This window comes from Papaver somniferum, chromosome 3 (genome assembly GCF_003573695.1).
Source record: "Papaver somniferum cultivar HN1 chromosome 3, ASM357369v1, whole genome shotgun sequence".
In the NCBI taxonomy this organism is placed as follows: Eukaryota; Viridiplantae; Streptophyta; class Magnoliopsida; order Ranunculales; family Papaveraceae; genus Papaver; species Papaver somniferum.
The window spans coordinates 123,451,150-123,474,284 of record NC_039360.1 but is presented as its reverse complement, the minus strand read 5'-3'; the positions used below and the strand labels follow the sequence as shown (position 1 = coordinate 123,474,284).

The window sequence follows — 23,135 nt, the reverse complement described above, 5'->3', positions numbered from 1 at the left end:
GTGACGCCCCAATAATAATCTTCTTTAAGAAAGCTCCCTCAAGCAGGAGCCCAATTCATCAACGGAAAACATTATACAGCTGCAGACTCCATAACATGAAAGGCACACATCCTGAATCTCCAACATATGTCGGCTCATTTAAATCAATGAGTCCAAAAGAATAATATATTGTGTAACAATTTCAATAAGTAAGAAAATGCTCATCTACACCATACTTCTTGATTAATATTATTTTTAATCTTACAATATAAAACAAACAGACATATATTAATACAATTTTCTTCCTCTCAAGAAAAAAGATATTTCATATTTCATATTTTTATTTTGTGTTTGTATAAGAGCCACGCATGAACAAAGTCCCTTTTAGGGGCGGCATGATTTATTAGAGGGGCGGCATTATGATAGTAATGTCTCTTTAATTGGTTAGGGGATGTAAATTGACTACATTACCCTTTTCACCTTAAATCAACCAAAATCAAATCAATTTTTTTTAAACCTAATGAATCAGAAAAAATCAAATCAATTTTTTTTCATCATCTTCTTCATCTTCTCTTCTTCTCCATCAACCGTAACCTCCATTAAAACTGAAAATTTCATCGTCTTCGATTAATCGACGATTCGAAAAATGTTTGGAAAAACCCTGTTAGGGTTTAGTTTATCGTGTTGGATTTAAGTTAATTTTGTATCAAAAATTAGGGTTTTGTATGAATATTGAAATTGAAATTTCTGGTTGCATGTGAGTTATGGTTGGTAATAACTCAAATACGAACCGTAACTGTAGATTGGGTTGATGTTACGGTTGGTTTTAACTCAAATACCAACCGTAAGTTCTTAGTTTTGAGAAATATGTTCAGTTACCGTTTGTATTTGCATCATATTTATCAACCGTAATTGAGTTACGGTTTGTTACTCAAACAACCATACCAACCGTAAATAATTCCGTGTCTTAAGAATTTATCAAATAATGATTTACGGTTCAAAAGTTAAGTTGACACACCAACCGTAGGGTAGCTACGGTTTGGTCTCGATTCATTAGTTACCAACCGTAATTTAGTTACGGTTGTTGTCCAAATTTAATTACCAACCGTAACTAGTTTTACAATTGGATCTTCCCCAAATTAAACCAGTTACGGTTGGTATTCGATAACTTACGAACCATAACTAAGAGTTACGGTTGGTCACGAGCAAAATTGCAACCGTAAGTTCTTCTGAAAATTTAAAAGTTTTGATTTTGTTACGTAATTTAGATGATTTTGAGCGAGAAAAAACTAATGGGAACTAATTTAGAATTATACCGGGGTCACTGGAATCACTCATTTTGGTCGAGTGAATCAAAATTTAGGGTTTCACAAATATCACAAAAGTTTTTCTTTTTCTTCTACTCTAAACTTTTTTCTTTTTAACTCTAAAAATCTGATTTTGTTTTGATTTTGAGTTAATATAAGTGAAACTAATCATTAACATTAAACTTGATTATCATCACTAAATTAGATTATCAATAATGAGGATTAATTTGTTACTTCCAATTTTTTTTATAAAGAACACCTTGAATGACCATGTAATGAACCTTTTTGTCCTATTAAAATGCCGCTCCTCTAATAAAACATGACGTACCTATAATAAGATCGTTTTCCTTTTTTCACGGTGACGTGGACAAATATGAAATCTTCCACGAGGACACGTGTCAGAGTCAGAAGGAGGCAGAAATCATTACTTCATTTGCTAACCACCACAAACACACTCTCGTCTCTCGCGCGTTATCTTCAACCTAAATATTTTCAACAAAAACAATTATCCAATTTTCCTTCACCACAAAAATAAAAATAGATTCGTAATTCCACAAACAAAACCCTAATAGTCAATAAATTCACAGGGAACCGCATCTAATTCCAATACAATACGAATCAATTCAGGGCTGCTTACGTCATTTTGATTTCTGAAAAAATTTAATTTTCAAATTTTATATAAACTTCGTAACTCCCTTCCATCTTCCTCTTCATTACATTACTCTCATTTGGGCTGAGCTCTGTAACTATCCAAAAAAAAGCGAAAACAAGTTCTCATTCACACCACAAAAAGAACTTCACTTTTTGCTTACACCCAAATTAGGGTTCAATCGAAATCCCCAATCTAAAAGTTTTTCGTGATGGATTTATCACGAAAAATCCAATGCATTGGTCTTAGAACAAGTGGTTTTTTAACTGGTAAATCATTATTAGATGCAAGAAAAACCAGTTTTCTTATCCGGCCTCGTCCAATTTCATCATCCTCAGTAAAAAATCTTTCTTTACATAACCCTAAAAATCATAAATATGGTCCAATTTCAGCTTCTTCATCTGTAGTTGAAGCTGAAGTTGAAACAAGAACAACAAGAGAAGAGATTGAATCATTATTATCACAGAGTTCTTCTAATGGAACGAATGGAAACGAAAGGAACAGAAGGAATGATAAAATGAAAGGAGCATCAAGTGTTTCATCAGGAGTTAGGTTAGAAAATGTAACTAAAGGATATAAAGGAGTTACAATTTTGAAAGATGTGAACTGGGAAGTGAAAAAGGGTGAGAAAGTAGGTTTAGTTGGTGTTAATGGTGCTGGTAAAACAACACAGTTAAGGATTATAACAGGACAAGAGGAACCTGATTCTGGTACTGTGATTAAAGCCAAGCCTAATATGAGGATTTCATTTTTAAGTCAAGAGTTTGAGGTTTCGTTGAGTAGGACTGTCAAGGAAGAGTTTATGAGTGCATTTAAGGAGGAGATGGAGATTGCTGGGAGGTTAGAGAAAGTGCAAAAAGCACTTGAGAGTTCGGTTGAAGATTTGGGGTTGATGGGCAGGTTATTGGATGAATTGGATTTGCTTCAGAGACGAGCTCAAGCTATTGATTTGAATGTTGTTGAAGTTAAGATTAATAAAATGATGCCTGAATTGGGGTTTGCACCAGAAGATTCTGATAGGCTTGTTGCGTCGTTTAGTAGTGGATGGCAAATGAGAATATCACTTGGCAAAATTCTACTACAGGTATATCTTCGTTTAGTTGATTTTTTTTTTTTGAGATATATGTTGTTTTGATGCTTTAGCTATTTGTTGCAATTTCAACAATTACACCGAAATCCTTCCACAACTAATTATGAGTTGCAATCTTATGGGTATGAACTGTTGACACTGGTGTACACAAAATATCTTAGGAAAGGTGTAGTATCACTGGTTATAGTATGTTCCATTTGTATAGTAGTTGTTGGTTGATCCTTGACAATATGGTGACCTGCAGGACCCTGACTTATTACTTCTCGACGAGCCTACTAATCACCTTGATCTTGACACGATTGAGTGGCTTGAAGGGTATCTTAACAAGCAAGATGTCCCAATGGTGATAATATCTCACGATAGAGCTTTTCTCGATCAACTCTGCACAAAAATTGTGGAAACAGATATGGGTGTATCCAGGACATTTGAGGGAAATTATTCTCAATATATTCTTGCAAAGGAAGCATGGATAGAAGCACAATATGCTGCGTGGGAGAAGCAGCAGAAGCAAATTGACCACACAAAGGATATCATACATAGGTTGGGTGCAGGAGCTAATGCGGGTCGTGCGTCAACTGCAGAAAAGGTATCGATTCTTAAAGAGTTAAAATTTCGTGTGTCTCTTTATATGAATGCCAACTACTCATTTGGAAAAATTTGGTAGATGATTTATGCATAAGATAAGATATGCTATCCTCTAGAGATTCTAAGAAGTTGCACAGACATAGGCTTGGTTCTCGAAATTCAGTAAAGCGCTCCAATTATTATAGTTTGCAACCCTTTCATTTTGAAATGGGTGCTAATGCTGTTCAGCAGTGCTGAATCTTATTAACTGTCATTTACTTACTCCCTCGTATTGCTGGCATAACAGTGTGCTGTGTTTCTTGAACATAATTTTGTTTGTTTAAAAGTACCATATGGAACCCAAGATAAGATATCATGTGAATGTTTTTCTGTCTCCTCTTTGCGATACTCTTCCAACTTCATACAACTGAGCCATGACCTTCTATGCTAGGCAAACTTCTCAAATATACATTACTTTGTACTGCTACTTATGTACTGTTATGAAACCATGTATCAATTTCTGAAATTCTTCCTTTTTATCAACAGAAGCTGGAAAAGCTTCAAGAAGAGGAACAGATCGAGAAGCCTTTTCAACGCAAACAAATGAAGATTAGGTTCCCTGAGCGTGGCAGAAGTGGACAAGAAGTTGTGGCAGTTAAGAGTCTGCAGTTTGGCTTTGAGGAGAAGGTGAGGATTATTAACATGATAGATTGATATCTGTAACACATATTTGAATGAGTAAAGTACATAAGCATACTGTTTAAAACCAATGTATCACAGAATAAAAGTTAAAGAAAAAACCCTTGGAGGAATAACTTTGTACATGCTCGCTGTAGTCTCCTGTATCCAGTTATCTTTCTCTAAATTTCTTACGTGTATTTGTGTATCAGATGCTGTTTGATAGGGCCAATCTTACCATTCAGAGGGGGGAGAAGGTCGCAATTCTTGGCCCCAATGGATGTGGAAAAAGTACATTGCTTAAACTAATAATGGGTTTGGAGAAGCCAGAAGGAGGTGTAGTTGAGATTGGAGAGCATAATATTCTCCCCAATTATTTTGAGCAGAACCAGGTTTGTGTTTTTCAACGGTCATGAGCTAATTTTCGTTGCCCTTATCTTTTGGGATCTTTCATTCCTCTAAAAGATGAGATTCATGCCTATTTCAGGCTGAAGCACTTGATCTGGACAAGACAGTGCTCGAGACCGTAGAAGAAGCTGCTGAGGATTGGAGACTTGACGATATAAAGGGACTTCTTGGTCGCTGTAATTTCAAGTCCGACATGCTTGATAGGAAGGTCTCCCTCCTGAGTGGAGGTGAGAAGGTAAATCATCTTGCAGTTCTTAGATATAGATACATTTATTCTATGTTGCCAAGTGGGCTCAGGAGGACTGTAGTTTGATTATTTTGTTTATCTCATTGTAAATATTTATCTCTATCATGTCTTATGTAGGCACGACTTGCGTTTTGCAAGTTCATGGTAAAGCCCTCAACTTTGTTAGTCTTGGATGAGCCGACCAACCATCTGGATATACCATCTAAAGAGATGCTGGAGGTAAATATTTATTTCCATTTTGACTCTGTTCTCGTTGTAAACCTGAAACCCAAATTTGCTTTTGTTTGCTGTGGCTATCCATTAAGTTCTGATCTTCTGCTAGTTAACCACAAATAATAAAGGGATTCCTTTCGTTTTGACAGGAGGCAATAGCGGAGTACAAGGGTACTGTTATCACTGTTTCTCATGATCGATACTTCATAAAGCAAATTGTGAATAGAGTAGTGGAGGTCAAAGATCGCAACTTGCAGGACTATGCAGGGGACTACAATGTAAGTCTTGTTGGCTGCAGTTTAATTAAGCACTCTACCTTTAATAATTCAATAATTTGATGTCTATTAATGTTAAGATGTTAGATGTGTGTGCCAGAAATTACAAAAGTCATTCTCAGAAGTAATCATTATGTAGGTGTCCACTGGGGATATCATCCGAACCACAGTTTCAAACTGAACAACTCGTAACACTTACTGTATTAGTAGTATTATTTAGTGTAAAAAAGAAATGCAAAAAGGATCAATATCTTGACTATTTCTTGTTAGACCTATCAATGTGGGACTCTTCATTACATGGGATGCACAAGTGGAGAAGCCAGTACGAATAATTGTTACTCTAGTTAACGATTGTTGAGTATTTTGTTCTTTTCATCCGTTATTTAGGTACCAAAAAGATGGTTGTTTATGGTGTTCCGTGATTTTGCAGTATTATTTGGAGAAAAACCTTGATGCTAGGGATAAGGCGCTTGAACGAGAAGCGGAGCTTGACGAGAAGGCCCCTAAAGTGAAAGCCAAGTCTAAAATGTCAAAGGTAACTTGCATGTCTTTTTGTGAACCACATGAATGGAAGAAAAAGTCTAGACTTAGTTGTCATGAAATCAACTTCTTTTTAACTAGCGTGTTAGTGTCTAATGAACCAATAAAAGAAAGTTGAATCACTGCTGAATTATGATCCACAAAAATCTCCACAAAGAGGAGTTTGGTGGCTGGCCGTGTTCCACATTGTAGACAAGAGACCAATGTTGTTTTGCTCAATAAAAGTTCTATTGTCCTAGTATTTTTTGTGGACAAGAAAAGAGGAGAAGAGATTGAATTAGTCAGGCTTGCGTTGAGTACATTTGATTTGACATTTGCTGAACTCGTGTATGTCTCTTTCTTTATGATATCCAGGCAGAGAAGGAAGCACAGAAGAAACAAAAAAGGATGGCATTTCAGAACGCAAAAGCAAAATCTAAGGGGTCAAAGAACTCAAAACGTTGGAACTAAATAAGCCAGATGATTTCTTCATGTGATTTTTCATTGAAGGCCTCCTATCACCCATTGTAATTAACACACCCATTTATCTTGTAAAAGAAGATTTATAGAGGTCTTGGAAGTCTCATAGGAACAAGACAGCCACAACCATTTGTATACACAAACCATTTCTGATACATATTTGAACTTATTAATTTATGAAAATAGCGAACTGGTGATGGAATGATCACGACTTGGAATGCCTGAAGCTCCGTGTATCTTTCATGTTCAAGTAGTAGCATACTAATTACTGCACTGTAATAGTTAAATCTTGTCTAATGTGCTTGCATCTCGTATAATGGGTAATGGAATGATCACGACATTAGGGGTTCTCACACTACAGTTTAACTTGGTATTATTGCCGTTTAACAACTTCTCTCAACTTGAAGACAAATTAGTTAGCATAACACTTGAGTTGTGTAGTGAAAAAAAAAGGTGTCCAAGAATGGGGATCATCGAACATCTACTCAGTAATTCAAATGAAAGCTTAAATTATCAAACTTAATATACATCGATCAATACATAGTTTGGCTCAGACCCTTTCGCTATACATTACTATAATAGACACTTTTCTACTCCTGGCAGGTATAATAAGGTCTTCCCACCGGTTGTTTACTTGTAAAAGCTAGCTGTCACTTCTATTTCGTTTTTCTACTTGGCAAATATTTGATGATCGTCAGTCCAGGTCGATGCCAAACGGAGACTTTGACCTGCTCCCACCTTCTCCATATTGTTCATTCCATTTCCTCAACTCATTCATGCTTGTAGCATCATATGCAACTGATGCGCCAACCTGATGAACAAACGCACGAAAAGTCTGCACGTTAGTTTCTTGATTAAAAGAGTTCACAAAAAATGTGCAGATGCCTACGCATAAGGGCTTGATTGATGCCTTTTTCACCAATAATCATATCATCAATAGACTTTCTATTCACATACACCGACAAATAGGATCCTGAGTGTGAAAAAGTACTGTGAATAGTATAATACCTTAGCTTTTGCCTCGATGAAATCCTCCAATTTAAGGGACCTTAATATTTGAGATGGATTATTTGCGCCGCTCTAGACAAAGGAAAAAAATAATCCGACAAAGAAATGAGGCCATGATCAATAAAAAACATGTTTTTGAAATACCCAACTCAAAAGAGTACATCTTACAGAGTACTACTATAACTAAAAGATAAGCTCAATTCAATTACTTTTTATTCTCTTTCTCAAAATCTTTCTGTTACCTTTTTTTCTTCTTCCAGTAATTCTTGAACAGGCCTATAGGCGGCTGCAATACAGAGGTTCTGCGCAAGAAGACATACTATGAAAAATGCAAAAATATATGTATAAGAACACACGAAAGATTGGTACTTTACCTTCAAATCACTTCCAGAGTATCCTTCCGTGGTCTTCGCAAGTTCATCAAACTTGAAGCCAGGTTCCAGGTTTTCTTGAGCAAGAAATATTCTTAAAATCTTCATTCGGTTACCAGCATCAGGTAAGTCAATGTAAATCCTAGGTGCCAATCCAAAACAAGAGTTATAATGTGGTAGCATTAACAAAATTAATCCTTAAGGAATAAATGTAGAAAAGGTCTCTATGAAACCACTGGAAGTTATTACAAATGCAGATCAGGAAATCAGCAATCAGTGATCTAACCTTCTCGGCAAACGTCGTATAACAGCATCATCAAGGTCGAAAGGACGATTTGTTGCTCCAAGGATGAGGATTCTTTGGCTGTCTTTTGTCCTCAGTCCATCCCAGGCTGCCATAAACTCATTGCGCATTCTTCTGGTGGCCTCATGCTCATTTGCACCCCCACGAGCACCAAGTAAGCTATCAACCTGAATGACAAAGTGAAGGAAAATTATGGAAAAGATTCTATATAGATACCAATTAAAGAATAGAAAATGGCATAACTCCATATTTCCTATTCTTTCCTAGGTTAATATTCCTGGCGATCTTTACAAGACAAGAGTAAAAGAAAACTCGATCTCTGAAGGTGAGAAGTGAGGCCTATGCACTAGTAGAAGGTATAAAATCTTCACCTCATCAACAAATATGATAACAGGCGCTAGCTTGCTCGCGAAGGAGAAAAGAGCCTTGGTCAACTTCTCAGCATCTCCAAACCACTGGTTAACCAAACAAATAAGAATTAATACATCACAAAAATAATCAAATTAAGAGGCTCATTAATGAAAGGTTCCTGTACTTGTATTTGTTGTACTCCGACAATCCTTCTCTTTCTCTTGTCGGATTATTGTACTTTTACGGTGTGTTTCTTTGTATTCTCTTTTCAATCTTAAACTTACTACAACCTTGAATTATCATTAATGAAAAGGTTCCCCTTTCAAAAAAAAAAAAAGAAAAAAAAAGAGGCTCATTATTTTTACCCACTATTTTTCTCAAAACACGGACAGATAGACTGTGAACCTTTAATATTACTTTTCAGGACTGCAAACCATACTTTATTATCTGGGAATGGGAGTCACATAGCATTTTATTGTACCTTTGATGTAAGGGTCGAACCAGTGATACTAATAAAATTAGCTCCTGCTTCAGTTGCAAGTGCTTTGGCCAGAAGAGTTTTTCCAGTTCCTGGAGGACCGAAAAGTAGTATCCCTTTGCATGGCTGATTCAGTTGTACATAATTGCAAGTCAGACGTGCTGAATCACAGGCATATTGAGCAAGTTACAGATCCAACTACAACCAGGAAACAAAGTACAGCTAAATCAAAAACAAAACAGAAGAGAACTTCACCCTCAACAAATTTCCATGAGAGAAAAGCTCAGGTCTCCTCATTGGGAGAGTGACAAGTTCATTCAATGTCTTTTTCACTTCTTCAAGTGCACCTATATCATCGAAGCGGACACCAATTTCATCTGCTGGGACCACAGCTGAAACGAAGTTGCTCTCGTACTCATCCTTAGCAAAACTCTGCATTATTTCAGACATGCAACAGATGAGCATGCAAAGTAGCATCAGTACAGTTTCTTAGGCAATTTGAAGTGCAGTATGGACATGAATTATATACCTTGAGATTTTGCGAGGATTTCTTCGTTGACATATCCTGTTCCTTTAACCTTGAAAGTGCAACCTCCAGACTTCGTGAGGATAAACAAATATCAGTACCCAGATGACATGGCATAATATGAGAATTAGTATCCAGGGGACAAAGAGATTAACCTTTCACGTGGCAGATTTAATCTCGCACCCTCTACACATGGACAGTCGCAGGTTGACAAATAATGATTTCGAGTCCACCCAATGACTTTCTCAGCCTCTGTACACAAAAACCCGAAAGTGACAGTAAGCAAGAGCCAATGACTTATCAACCTCTTAAAGCTGAGAACTGAGTTTTATTATGCAGGCCATGCGGAGTCACGGTGGAGCACAGACATGACACAAGTTAGCTGCAAAATATTACACCTAAATTTAATATAGCCAGCATTTATGCTCAGCAGAATTTTGTATTAGTACTTTGCAGCTGGCATACTAGGTATATTAATTGCACAAACATCAACATTAATATACAATCGTCTTTTTTAAAAGAGAATCATTTAAAATTCTTAGCTTTACTCAATGAAAAAACTGAACACGCGTAGATTCTTACTCTGTTTTGTGAGATTCACATCATCAGATTTAACATGCAAAAGCTCCGTACATGATAGCTCGTGGTCTTCCAGAACCTGGAAAAAGTTAATCAGGAAATAATTCCTAGATATAGCTCAAGTATGCTCAACAAAGTAAACTCATAGTTTCAACATATAAAAATATCTTACTTTGTACAATTCGTCTAGATTACTCCTTGATATCATAATTTTCCTGTCTTCCTCAACCTGTTTATCGAACACCCTAAGCAGTTCATCTTCCTACAAAAAGAAAACACAAGCCTATAAAGTAAAGGAAATTACGAACAAAGAAATAGCACAAAACAATCAACACATGACGAATGTTCCATATATATATATATAAGTATGTATTGGTTATGGTATTTCAGGTTCTTGTGGTACTAGTTGGATAAGCAGGTTGCTATACAATAAATGAACAATTAACCTCGACAAACAATCAAGCAGACACAGCAGAAAATCCATCAACAAACTAGTAAAATGAGTTAGTATCACCAATTTAAGCGTCGATGAAAACCAGTTGCCAGATTTTACCTTAGGAGAATGAACACATAGAACATTGGTGAAGAGCTTAGACAGATCCTCATATTCTGGTCTCTTTGTTGCTTCCATTTCCGCCGTTAAACTCTTCAGCGAGAGAGGCTATATAATCCATTATGAATTTTAGGTCAAGAGTCCCTTTTTCTCCCCTTTCGAAAAGATAAAGAAGAGACTGTAATGAACGAAGACATTATAGGGTTCACAATAACTATACCAGCGCAAGACGACCAAAATTAGGAAGTACCATCATCTGCCACATACCACAAGAAAAAAGAAATTCCTAGTTAAGACCGACAGAATCATGACGATCAACAGGATAGCATTGTGTTTCAAACATGGAACCTCACACAGCCAAGCAGATACATATACCAAAGTAAGCAAAGGGAAGTGACTTTAAGTGTATAATAAGAGGAAAATCTCAGAGCTTACAAATTTCTCTTTCTCCTTTGACCCTGTTTCAACCTTGTTTTCCCCACAGATCAAAACAATAGGTAGTGACAGCTGCTCAAACATTTGCTCCACCTTTTGAACAAATTCTTCACGATTTGACTTGGGAACTGCCCTCGACAACCATTGAGAAGAGTCTGGAAAGTAGACAATAAGAGGCTCCGAGGATGACAAAACCTGCATTAAAGGAAAAAACATAGGAAAAAGCACATCAAGAGGATCACTATCTAATACACCAAGTCAATAACCTACCTTATATCCAAGAGCGAAAGATGATAATATCCTCAAATCTTACACTAGGCAGTGAGAGATTCTGACATTTTTAGACAATAAATCTGACTACTTCAGCAAGGGTATCTCACCTCATGCAGTGTGTCTATGGCAATGTTACAATCTTCAGGATCATGTTCAATGTGCTCAGCTGGAAATAATCAACAGTTCATCATAAGTTCCTAAGTTGCCATAATCAATTAATGTAAACAAAAAAAACGAAAACTGCTTTGTTTATCAGAACTTTCATGAATCAATTGCGGAATTCCTTTTATGAATCCATGCAAGGTCACGCGATAGTGAAGTGTGAATCATCCAGTTTGAAGCTACAAAAGATAACACATGACCAAAGAATGGAAGCGTACAAGGTATCCAATAAACCGATGGTTCTGCAGCTTCATCTGCTTCTTCGTGACTTATAGAATCCAAAACTACGGCTACTCTGTCGCCATTCACTTGATACACTTCCCCACACTGACCAGTTGGTAAAGGCCTAAAATGTGCCAGACAAGATATGATGCCTGAGTTAGTAACCATATGAAACACAGCCAACTGGCACCATTAACCACAAGAAAGAGAATAAGATAACTACCGAAAAGGTATAAAGTAATATGAGTCATTTATCGGGGCATCAGGGTGAACGAGTATGATAACATTGTAGTAAGAATATACAGAAACATATAATTCAGGTCATTTGTAACAACATCAGCACTGCCTACCTATGATTGCATTTAAACTGATTTGATGTAGGGTTGGAGCCAGTTTTAACTCAAGGATATATTCACATAGCATCAGACAGAAATCATAATACTGACCTCAACACCTGAAGCCTAAATTGAAGCTTATGCAGATATGGAGATCAGAACAAACTTAAATGAGAATCTCTGCCATTTTGTGATTCTAAATGACGGACGAATGTTAAAAATTTCGTACAGTGTGTTCTCGTGAAGAATTGAGGCTTGACGAGAAGTCAAGTGCTTCAACACAATGGATACATTAATTAATCAAATATCAGAGGTCTCACACTCTTTCATTGGAAAACTGAAAGAGAATATCATCCCAAATGGAAGAGTCCGTAAAAAGAAACCAGAACCAGAATCAAGAAAAAATTTATTGCTGATATCATGAATGGAGGAAGCAGAATGACCTTTTATCATCTTCAATAATGATAGAATCACCAATATACTTCACTCGATCTCCTGCATATAACAGAAGAGAAATAATGTGATGACAAGGGACACAAATAATCTAAAGAACTGAACAAGTTAAAAAAGAAGAAGTAAGAAACATGAGATTCTACCAAGTACAGCTGTAGGGAAGTTAAAGGAAATTATAGGTCTATAACACTCAAATTGGAACAATCAACAGGTGTTACATGTATAAAAACATTGTTAAACTAAATGGATGTTCCATGAATTTAGAGACTACAATTCTGGATGCAGTTGAAAATTATTCACCACATGTGCGGGAAACACAACATTAGTAGCTCTTGAGATTACCATCAAAACAACCTAGCAAGCAACTGATTTGCAATTACATAGTAACTTGCTTTTCCACACGTTCTCCTCAAGTATGAAGTCTCAAGCAAAAGCATTGCGACCTCAGAAACTCAAAATATGGAAGCACCACGAGGATAGAAAATACCTTTTCTAAGTGGCCTTTTAGCATGCTTTGGTGACTGCACAGCCACAGATCGTAATATACTTTCTCCAGACATTATCTACAAAAAGATTGAGCATTCAACAAGTGAATACGACTCAGATGCAACATACTTAGCTCAAATATGCATGTAAGTCAGTATTATCTTTATACAACTCCTTGGTGTGGGATATATATATATATATATATATATATATATATGAATCTCAGTTGGAGTATACAACATAACATGCCGACATAATACCAGAAAATTCTAAGAATTTAGTTGGTTTCAACATTATTTTTCTGTTCTTTAACCTCTTGGCAGTTTCCTTTAATCTTATCTTTTCTTTAAACTTTCTTACTTTTGCAAATTCCTCAGAACTGAATGGGATGAATGCCCTAAGGATTTTCTGCTTCCCCTCATTGCTGCTTGCAATTTCATCTTCGTTGCTTGCATCATTATCCTCTTCCGCATCAGACTGTGAAGAACACTCTTCCGTGGGCTCATCCAACTCACTCTCGTCTTTGCTAAAATCCTGTGCCCAACATTTTCATTCATTTATTTTACGCTAGACAACGGCGATAACAAAGAACACAATTTATCTTAAAAATGTACACTTTATTTGGAAACAGAGAAGGCTTACAAAAGGGGCAAGAACACTACTATCAAGCACCAATAGTGGCACTTGTAATTCTCGCGCAAGTGCCTTAACTAATCTTTCTCGATAAAGTTCGGTCCCTGTAAGCGATGGTTAATACTCAAACAATTAACCACAAACATCCAGTACATAAACAAACAGAAGGGGCTAACAGTTATCAGTAACAACCTGGGGCGCTCTGAAGTCGTATTCTACCACTTGAAGATGCCAACCGATTACCATAAGACCCGGTTATATCTTTATGTTTCAAATGAGAAGCAGCGCATTCCAACAGTAAGTTTTTCGAGTTTTCACTACAAGAACAAAACGATTTTCCAGTCATAACAAACAACTTAAACAACACAATGTAGTAACCTAACTAATAAACCAAATGAACAACAAATAATTTTCAAATAAACATACTTAATGTAGTAGGGAAACGTGTCCAATGAGACTGTAATTTGCTCCCATGGAAGTATTCTTCTCAAGAACTCCTTCTTGAATCTTTCCTTTTTGGATACAAATGGAGGTACTTGTTTGCTTTTAATGGCAGCTGTTAATAACTTATTATGCAGCCATTCTTTTTGGTCTTCTTCTGCAAGCCGAGTATACGCCTCAGAAAGACTAGTATTCTGTTTAACCCCACCCTTATTTCCATCACCACCACCGCTATCAGACCCAAAAAACCTTAACCCATAATGTCTCCCAAACCGACTAGTATTGCAGACAGAAGAACCCTGTGATAGAGTTCTATTATGGTTAGAGGTATTGAAATACTTGTACGATGCTTGAAGAATTGGTTTCCTTCTGTGACTTCCAAAGTTAAACACCCTGGCATACATTGCAAATTTTAGTTTTTTAGGGATTTCTTTCAATACATGGAGAGATTCGAGTGCGAATTTGAACTAGTGGGTATTGAAGGGTGAGAGAGACTGAAAGAGATTTCCATTCATCAGGGGGATTCTTCCAATTTACCTAAAGATTACTACAGTGCCGATTTTGTCTACAGTTTCATCCTCCTCTTCTAGGAGAGTGTTGCCCTTGTGAAGTCGATATTACCAGGACGAAAAGGAAACGGAAAGACCTGTTTTTTTTACTCTAGAAAAAACAGGATATTTTCACCCAAGTTTTAATACCCTTTCCACCCCAAATATATGCTAAGAAAAGAAAAAATTTGCCCTAGAGAAACTGAATCTTTCTTTAGTTGGTCTCTGTCTGCGGAGCTTTGGTTTCTCTAGAAGTGCAATTTCAGGTAATTCTCTCCTTTTTGAGAGCAGGGGTTGCATAATCAACATAGTACCTTCCACTCATGCTGTATTTTTTTTAGTATAAAGATTCTTCAAGGAAGGATTAATGTTTAGTATTTTCAGTTAATTTCTTTCTTGTTCTATTTAGTAAAATTATCTGAGACAACACGATTAGTTAGTTTTCTTTGTCTTTCTTAATCATTTTGATTTTCTTATGTTGACATTTGGTTTGGGTTAGTGTGAAATGTATAGTAAGATTGGTATGACTTGGGTTTAGTACTTGATTATTATTATTAGGGTTTACTAGCTCCATACTTAGCTGTTGGTGACCATCAAAAGGTAAAGACTGAAGCTAGTTTTTTTAGGAGTCTGCAAAGACGTGTGTCAAATCAGGGAATGCAATAGTTGTGTGCCTGCAAAATTGTGTGACTGCTAAGTTTTGTAGTCCACAAATCTCTACTCTATACCAAGCAGGGTCATAGTCGCTTAAGCTTTCAGAATTGTTGGAAGTTACCTCGTTACAATGTGTGAGAAGTTAGAATAGTATTTTTTGCTTGAAGCTAGTTTATGAAAGTGAAACCATGTACTTCGGCTTCAAGTTCGGCATCTCTTTAAGCAGAAAGCTTTCTTCATATAGTTTAGCTAGTAACTTTTTTTTATACTTTAGCTTTTGTTTCATTAACCTATGGGTGCAGTCATTAATAACAGATCATTTATCTACAAAAAACTCGACTCTGAACACATGTGCAATCATTTCAGCATGTTCACTTTCCAAAGCAGTTTCCTTCTCAATTGTGCAGTTCTTAACTTTTATGTATCATACTGTTTAATTCTCTTTCGTTTGTGGTTTGAAGTTAAGAGATGGGTGAAGTAATATTGGGTATGCCAGGTCCATGGGGAGAGAATTATTGTGAATTAGCTGATCATTACACCACAAAGATTGGTGGACTACCTGTAAGTTTATGAATACATATATATAGGGGGCGTGGAGTTGTTTCTTTTCAGTTTATATAATGTTTTCAAGTTTTTTGTCGTGTCAGGATTGGCCTGTTGAAGTCAGTATCAGACCTGACCTGCTCGAGTGTCGTGTATGTGGAAGTAGTATGTGCCTTGTCATTCAGGTCAGCTATCGTCTAAATTATTACGCCCTGTTTGTTAACAACGGGCAGCTGTCACAATGAAAGAGTCTAAAGTACTTTTTTTTTTTTGCAGCTTTATGCTCCTATTTCCCATGCTAGTTTGACTATTGAAGAACGCATATTATACATTTTCGGTTGTGTGAACCCAAAATGCGCACACGACCCTCTGAGGTATTTCTTACTCTTCAACATCTTTTTGCTTGTTTTTTTTCTTCTGAAATCTGTGAAGATACAAGTGCGAATTCGTTTGTTACTTTTAAGGCTGAAGGATAAGCTGGAAGTAATTTGAGTGATTAAGAACTAAAGCTTTGGCTATTTAATTCCCACCAAGTACACTGGTCAGTTAAGTGAACTTAAAGGAAAAGTGTTTTTTTGTGACTTTTCATTCTTATCTACCACAGCTGGCGGGCTATTAGGTTACAAAAGTCTCCCAATGAAGAGGAATCGAAGGCTCCTATCCAGGAAGTTTCTCCTTCTGCAGCGTCTGCTGGCCCGATTTCGAAGTCCAGCTATCTGGACTTATCGCAGAATGACTCTGATGAAGAGGATCTTGATGATGTGGATCTTGAGGAGCTGGGTCTCTTACTATCTGAAGCTTCAAGCCAAGCTTCCAATTCCAAGAAACAAAATGGCCATCAACAGAAAAGAAATCATCAGCCACCCGAATCAGTAAGGAAAATTAGACTGGCTGAGGCCGACATGCCAGGTAAGGTATGGCTTGCTCTTTTCCTTTATTGATTAGAAAAATATACATATTGAGAAGTGCAAAGGTGTTAACATGTTATTATGTCTAGGGCTTCTCTTTATACACATCTTTTTCAGAAAAAAAGAAACAAAAAAAATGAGTAATAATATCTAACATTAGCACCTTGAATAATGTCAAGCTTTAGAATACCATGTCCTAATTTAATATTACTGTTCAATGCATCAGATATCTGGAAGCATAATCCTCGACAAGTTTGTGCATGACTACATGTGCATAAAGTCCTATTAAAGATTATCTTTATGTTAAATGTTTTTGTAATGTGCCTCCCTGTTTCATCTTTTTGGAGAATTATATAGCCAGAAATTGAGATATAGGCAACGAGATTGTTGGGTTTACTTGTGGATCAAAAAATCATAAACCCCGAGGCTGTAACGTACTCTATTTTTTCAGTTCCATATTTGCATCTCTTATAATCATTCAAATTAATAGTTTGTGTGAAATGAAGAAAGGTATTAATGCACCTTTTTCTCTTCAATCTCTCTTGTTTGAATTATTTCCTAAAATAGATTTTGTTATACCCAAAAATATGCTAGGGTATTGTAATATGATCTCTTTTGTCAACTTAAGATGGCAATATGATATTTTATATTGCCCAAATTTTTTGGCATCCATTTCATCTTATGATCAGTATGAGAAATCAGAGATGTCATCTGGCTTCAGATGTGATTGTGGTTTTTCGAATGTTGATTGCAGTGATACCTTGCTTTTATATATACTCCCAAAAAGAATCATCATCAGGGGGTGTTGGTAGTGTTGGGACTAGCTTGGCCTCACTAAATCTCACGGATAACAGAAACGAAGACCAGAATGAGGAAGAAACATGGGAAGAAGAAGGTTATGAGTACGATAGAGCTTTACACGTTGATAGGACATACTTGAAGTTCATGAAGCGGATGAATGCATTTCCTGAGCAATGCTTTAGGTATACCACTTGGAACTAGAAACATGAAAGAAGTAACAATAGCTAGGCTGTACTAGTTGATATTTTCATAATCACCAATGAAAAAAACAAGTAAATACTACATGTTTTCCTAAAATCAAATTCTTCGGATTTTTGTTTCCTTACTTTTACTTGAACCTTGTTATTCCTTTTCTCTGATCAGGTACTCATATGGGGGAAAACCACTTTTGGCTACAAGAGAACTAGAAAAACCTGGGAAGTGTGTGATTTGTGATGGACCACAACATTATGAGATGCAGCTCATGCCTCCATTATTGTTTTTTCTACGCGAAGCATGTGATTCGTCGACGCAGTATACGGAAGATTGGAACTGGATGACTCTCATCACTTATACTTGTTCCAAGGTGATTCCTGATCTCTTTCTCAACTGATTTCTATAGAAAATCGTGCATGTGAGATGAAACTATTGGTTGTGCACTCTACAGTAGCTGCTCTCTAGTATCCAACTGTTTAAGCTGTATCTCATTGTTTTCCTTGTAATATCTTAATATCAGAGTTGTTCTAGTCAACATGATGGAAAAAAGTCTAGCAGAAACGACTGGACTGTGGCAGAGGAGTATGTTGTATTACAATTTGAGGAACCCTTGCAACTTTCAAGTGGAGCTGGTTACTTATCCAAGTAACAAGAAAACGCGGCAGAGCCAGCAAGGAACCTTGCTGGAGCAACGATCCTCTATGAAATTTCATGATAACATGTATATATGGAGAGTGCTAAAACACAGTTTGCTCAATATTTCTATTCTTTTTCCTGGTTTCATGATAACATGATATCTCAACTTTCTATTTCAGTAATAATTTTGAAATTTAAAGTTACCTTTGGGAAAAATTTACTAGTTTTTCTTCTGTTTCTTCCAATACAATATTTCTTCTGGTGGTTTAGCTCAATGTTGAAATATCAACTTTAACGAGAAGTGTGCTAGTTGAGAAGGCGTGGTAATAATAATGATTTTTATGATTTGCAATGAGTGTCCTTCCTGAATTTGCATTAAGTTGTGGTAATTAAAAAGGAAAAAACAGTCATATGCTAACCAGATATTTATAACATCATATATTCAGTAGTCTAGAGCCAAATAAAAGACTGGCAAGTTTTAGAGCCTTATGAGCTTTTGTACAGTACTAGGAAGAAAAAGGGTTTGGGAGTCGACACATGCTTCAATATTACATCCGAATTTGATCTGCCATCAATCCATGGTTCAGATGGCTAAAATATAAAGAAACAAAAAGGGTCTTCTCATTCAAACTTTTTGATCAATGAAAGGTCGTTCAACATCTTCTCGATATTTTCGTCAGTGCAACCTCTTTCCTTGGTCTGGAAATATAATGAAGTTAAAAGTCTATTAGTTCTATATCAGTAACAAAATAGAAAAACAATACTTTAACATTTTGTACAATTTCATATATTAGTTATGTCTCAAACATATGGTCTCCCTGAGTCTAATCACGAAACATAAGACGAGAAGGTACATATGTACAATAAAAAGATTGGCCATTCCCACAAAAATCAACTCCGCCTCATATAAATAAGTCTCAACCAACTAAGCATTTGTGGTCTAACATGTTCCATGTACATTTTGGTAAAACTAACAAGTCTCAACTGCCAAGAAATCTCATAACAGCTTGTACGAAGTTAATAGTTATACCTATACTATTAACTTCGAAAACCACGATTTCAAATGGATGCACCACTCCATGGACAGTCAATAATTTCATAAGACTAGTAACCAACTTGATCATCAAACAGTGAAACAAGGATTTGCTGTGATTCCTATTATCATTATCGACTTACTAATCTGCATGTTGAGGTTAAGTCTCAGTATGCAACTCTATGGCTTCATAGTATAATCTTTTTGATGACATATGTTGCCCCTGAAGTTACAAGGGTAGTCTCCAAAGGATGACAAAAAAATGAATGTTAGATCCAAAGCGCGCAGATTAAAAACATCTAACTTATATGTTTGAATGCCTCAGGTTGAAAGCTTCCAAGTGTTTCGTAATTTCGTGCAGTGCAATAAGACAACTTTCAGAATCAAATATTTTGTGAGAATGGATCACAGTAGTAGGCATGCATCGTGTGATATGGTGTATCATACACAATTCCAACAGACAGAATAAGGATATGATCATCTAAAAAGAAAAACGAATCAAGCAGTTATGCATCCCTTGCAAGAAGACTACCGTAATAGACGGAACCATGGCTTTAGCTTCATCTGCAGTTTCAGGGCACAAGTTTCCAAGTACACAAAGCTGCAAAATGCAACAGAGTGACAAACAAATTATTCTCATAGAAAGAGGGACAAACTTTAGAATACTTTATCGAGCAAATGGGTCATTGCATTACCTCAAACTCAGCCAACTGGTATCTACTTAGGATTCTGAATGTTGGTTAAGAATTAGACGGCTCATAATTAGAAACATATATGAAATTCAAATGAAAGGAGAACAAAACCTTATGCAAACTAGTTAAAATGTCACAACAACGAAGTACACCAGAAATGATGGTATGAGAGCCTTCCCTGATTGTAAAGGCTACTGGGGTGATAAAGTTATCCTTTTATGAGGTGGTATTATATTGGCGATCATTAGACCTATAAATATTTTTACCACTTGCAGCAAAAACGAAGAAACTCGCTCTTTGTAGTTAAACATAAAACATGATATGCAGACAGCATTGTATTCTTATTTTCTATCCTTTGTGTAATGCAAAATGTGGCTTTAGCCGTCAGTTGTGTGATTAATATATTTTTGTCAAGGAGGAGAAATAAATATTTATATCAACTTTGGAAACTTGAAGGATACTCTCGAACTTGTCTAACAGCATCAGCATTTTTGTAACGGCTAAAGCGCTTGACATACTGCTGCGACTTCTCAAACACTCTGAAAAGAAAAGAAACATAATTGTACCTATGTCATATGATGTATAAGAGTAAGACATTCAAGTGTTTTTAATTCCCCACCATTTATCCCAAAATACAGATACAAAAATTAAAACAATTAAACAGAAAGTGTTTTACTTAGTTACTTACTGAGAAACCTGACTCATTGGATCACTAGACATTGCTTGAAGCTGATCAAATTTACGATCAAGAATGAGAGCAACTTCACAATTCATCAAACACTTGGCCTTCAAAAATTCTGAAAAGGACAAACAGTCATCAAAGTGAAAATGCCCAAACAAGAAGCCAAATCAATCACAATCAGTACTAGCCAATTTAAGAACTGCATAAAAGCTTTCCCCGCTGAAATAAGTTCTCAAACAAAAAAAGTTAATGCTGAATACAGCATATAAATCTACCTAGACTACCAATTTTCTGGGTCTTTTTATTCATAGAAAAAATATATTTGAGCTCGAAAATTTCAGAGCCATTAGAAACAGGGTACTAAGGGGCAAAAGAAGAAAGCGTACCTTCTCCGATTTTTAGCTCAGCGGCATTTTCTTCTTCTTGTTCTGACATTTTATCAAGAACTAGCAGTCACGCTCCTCGAGTACTAGTACAAAATCTGAAGACCCAAAAAGCAAATAGCTGCATCAAATTACAAATCGTTAAGAGTAAGTAACAGCAACCATGTAGGCGAAAGTAAAGCATGAAATTATTGAGATATATATCTTTAGAGTTTAGGGTTTTGCTGGATTTTAAGAGTTTTAAACCTAATTCGTTGGATTGGGTTGAACCTAGTACCAATTGTATGGATTTTCTAGCTAATTAACATCTTTAAGTATAGCTCAGGGTTAATACTTTATAACCCTAAGCGAGAGTTCCCTTATTACCTGGTTGCGCAGGACAGGAGAGTGACTTTTGAAGTTGGGAAAGATGACAACTTCTGGACATCAATGGATGCTTATAACGAAACCGCTTATTCCACCCAGAAAAAATACTTTCACTTTCGAAACTTACATAAATACCCTTTAGTGTATTTGGATACCAAATAGGAAATAACTTTTCGATATTAAGGCCTATTCCTATTAGGGCTGCACATCGGCGGGGTTGGGCGGGTATTAGCTAAAACCAACCTCGCACCTACAGACTGCGGGTTTTTATTTTCATAACCAATCCCGCACTCACAAACAGCGGGTGGATTTTGTTACCCGTTCTCTACGGGTTGGGCGAGTTTGGGTTTAGACCCGCTTAAACCCGCTTTATATTCAATAATCATTCACACACACGTGTTTTAAAGTTTAAATAAACTACTTACTTAAGTTCTTGATAACTTAAAAAAAAAAACCATAAACATAATTACATAAGTCTTCATTGTTAAGCTTAAACTAGTACTTCCAATAAAAACAAGTTTAAACAGTACGACTACTTCAAAGTTCAGATTAAAACTTAAACAACAAAAGTTTACAGACCAACAGTAAGTGACTCATGTCTCTTCTATCATCTTCAAGTCTCTCCTCCTAGCATCCTCAAGGATCAACGACTTCCGATACCGTCTTTTTAAACAACTCTGCAACCAAATTGAAAATTATGTTACATTTCTTAAACATCTTTACTGACAAATACAGAAAAAGAAAACAAAGAAAAAACTTATCAAATTGAAAACCACTGCTTCAAACCTACAACAATGGACAAAAGGCACCTTTGGACATCTACCTACTCTAGTTAAGGCTGCAGAGGAAACAGTTCATCATGCCCAAATACAATGCGCAACTTCAACAGGTGATCAATTAACTGTATGGCTACAAAAGGAGCAAGAAGCAAGAAATACACATCTAGTGTTGGCACATTGCCTTGAAGCTTATTGGAAACAAAGATTAAGAACTAGATGGTTGCAACAAGGAGACCTCAACACAACCTACTTCCATACCCAAGCTTTCATTCACAGAAGAATCAACCACATCCATCATCTCTTAACTCCTCAAGGTACTTGGACTCAAAATGATCTTGAACTGTCTAATCTCATTGTGAAATTCTTTGATAACCAATACAGGGCCCCTGGAACCTGTATAGATGAGGCGTTGTTCGAAGGATTCCAGTCTAGATTGACAATGAATCAATGTGAGAAGCTAACTATGGAAGTTTCCCGCGAAGAGTTTGAAGTAGCACTTCATGCTATTGGATCTGAGCAGGCACCAGGCCCAGACGGCTTTACAAGCAAATTCTATAAAGAACTAGCATCAACTACTGGCACGGCTCTATGGGACATGATAGCTCACTTCTTTCAGCACAACCAAATTCAACACCCCATCAACCATACTAGTATAACCCTTATCCCAAAAATACCAAACCCTACCAGCCCTTCCCATTTTCGTCCCATTGGTCTATGCAATGTGGCCTACAAAGTGATAGCAAAAATTTTGGTCAACAGACTAAAGTCAATTCTGCAATTCATTGTAAGCCCATTACAAAGAGCTTTCATTCTTAATAGAGCCATCCACGACAATATATCCATTGCAGTTGAATTGTTTCATCATATCAGATCTTCTGCTCCAACAAAATACCCTA

General features: G+C 36.4%; 4 protein-coding genes across 5 annotated transcripts; 2 read left to right on the top strand and 2 right to left on the bottom strand.

The window, feature by feature from the left end:
- Nucleotides 1-1,938: 1,938 nt before the first annotated feature.
- On the top strand, nucleotides 1,939-6,706 carry LOC113357252 (ABC transporter F family member 5-like). The gene is made up of 9 exons (XM_026600607.1): nucleotides 1,939-3,019; nucleotides 3,270-3,611; nucleotides 4,136-4,276; nucleotides 4,480-4,659; nucleotides 4,755-4,910; nucleotides 5,040-5,141; nucleotides 5,285-5,413; nucleotides 5,841-5,945; nucleotides 6,305-6,706. The coding sequence occupies exons 1-9, from the start codon at nucleotides 2,147-2,149 to the stop codon at nucleotides 6,398-6,400; spliced, it is 2,124 nt and encodes a 707-aa protein (XP_026456392.1). The 5' UTR covers nucleotides 1,939-2,146; the 3' UTR covers nucleotides 6,401-6,706.
- A 99-nt stretch (nucleotides 6,707-6,805) lies between these two features.
- Nucleotides 6,806-14,629, bottom strand: LOC113357251. Its single transcript, XM_026600606.1, has 23 exons — nucleotides 14,005-14,629; nucleotides 13,771-13,895; nucleotides 13,588-13,682; nucleotides 13,306-13,479; nucleotides 12,947-13,022; nucleotides 12,450-12,501; nucleotides 11,668-11,795; nucleotides 11,395-11,453; nucleotides 11,015-11,209; nucleotides 10,800-10,835; nucleotides 10,580-10,687; nucleotides 10,199-10,288; nucleotides 10,030-10,105; nucleotides 9,603-9,699; nucleotides 9,451-9,520; nucleotides 9,177-9,353; nucleotides 8,925-9,047; nucleotides 8,464-8,547; nucleotides 8,075-8,259; nucleotides 7,792-7,930; nucleotides 7,660-7,719; nucleotides 7,418-7,489; nucleotides 6,806-7,220 (listed from the first exon to the last, which is right to left on the bottom strand). The coding sequence occupies exons 1-23, from the start codon at nucleotides 14,421-14,423 to the stop codon at nucleotides 7,104-7,106; spliced, it is 2,757 nt and encodes a 918-aa protein (XP_026456391.1). The 5' UTR covers nucleotides 14,424-14,629; the 3' UTR covers nucleotides 6,806-7,103.
- Nucleotides 14,630-14,741: 112 nt separating this feature from the next.
- On the top strand, nucleotides 14,742-18,651 carry LOC113357249 (probable 20S rRNA accumulation protein 4). The gene is made up of 8 exons (XM_026600603.1): nucleotides 14,742-14,833; nucleotides 15,683-15,782; nucleotides 15,869-15,949; nucleotides 16,041-16,138; nucleotides 16,369-16,673; nucleotides 17,427-17,655; nucleotides 17,837-18,038; nucleotides 18,189-18,651. Exons 2-8 carry the CDS (start codon nucleotides 15,690-15,692, stop codon nucleotides 18,315-18,317), a joined length of 1,137 nt encoding a protein of 378 aa, XP_026456388.1. The 5' UTR covers nucleotides 14,742-14,833; nucleotides 15,683-15,689; the 3' UTR covers nucleotides 18,318-18,651.
- Nucleotides 18,652-18,716: 65 nt separating this feature from the next.
- On the bottom strand, nucleotides 18,717-21,591 carry LOC113357250 (DNA-directed RNA polymerase II subunit 4-like). 2 transcript variants are annotated; one of them, XM_026600604.1, is made up of 7 exons: nucleotides 21,461-21,591; nucleotides 21,098-21,215; nucleotides 20,718-20,826; nucleotides 20,491-20,568; nucleotides 20,033-20,066; nucleotides 19,870-19,938; nucleotides 18,717-19,003 (listed from the first exon to the last, which is right to left on the bottom strand). In XM_026600604.1, the coding sequence occupies exons 2-7, from the start codon at nucleotides 21,144-21,146 to the stop codon at nucleotides 18,926-18,928; spliced, it is 417 nt and encodes a 138-aa protein (XP_026456389.1). In that variant the 5' UTR covers nucleotides 21,147-21,215; nucleotides 21,461-21,591; the 3' UTR covers nucleotides 18,717-18,925. The 2 variants fall into 2 exon arrangements, with proteins under 2 accessions (XP_026456389.1, XP_026456390.1); XM_026600605.1 differs by having other exon boundaries at nucleotides 21,098-21,192; nucleotides 21,461-21,527.
- Nucleotides 21,592-23,135: the final 1,544 nt, after the last annotated feature.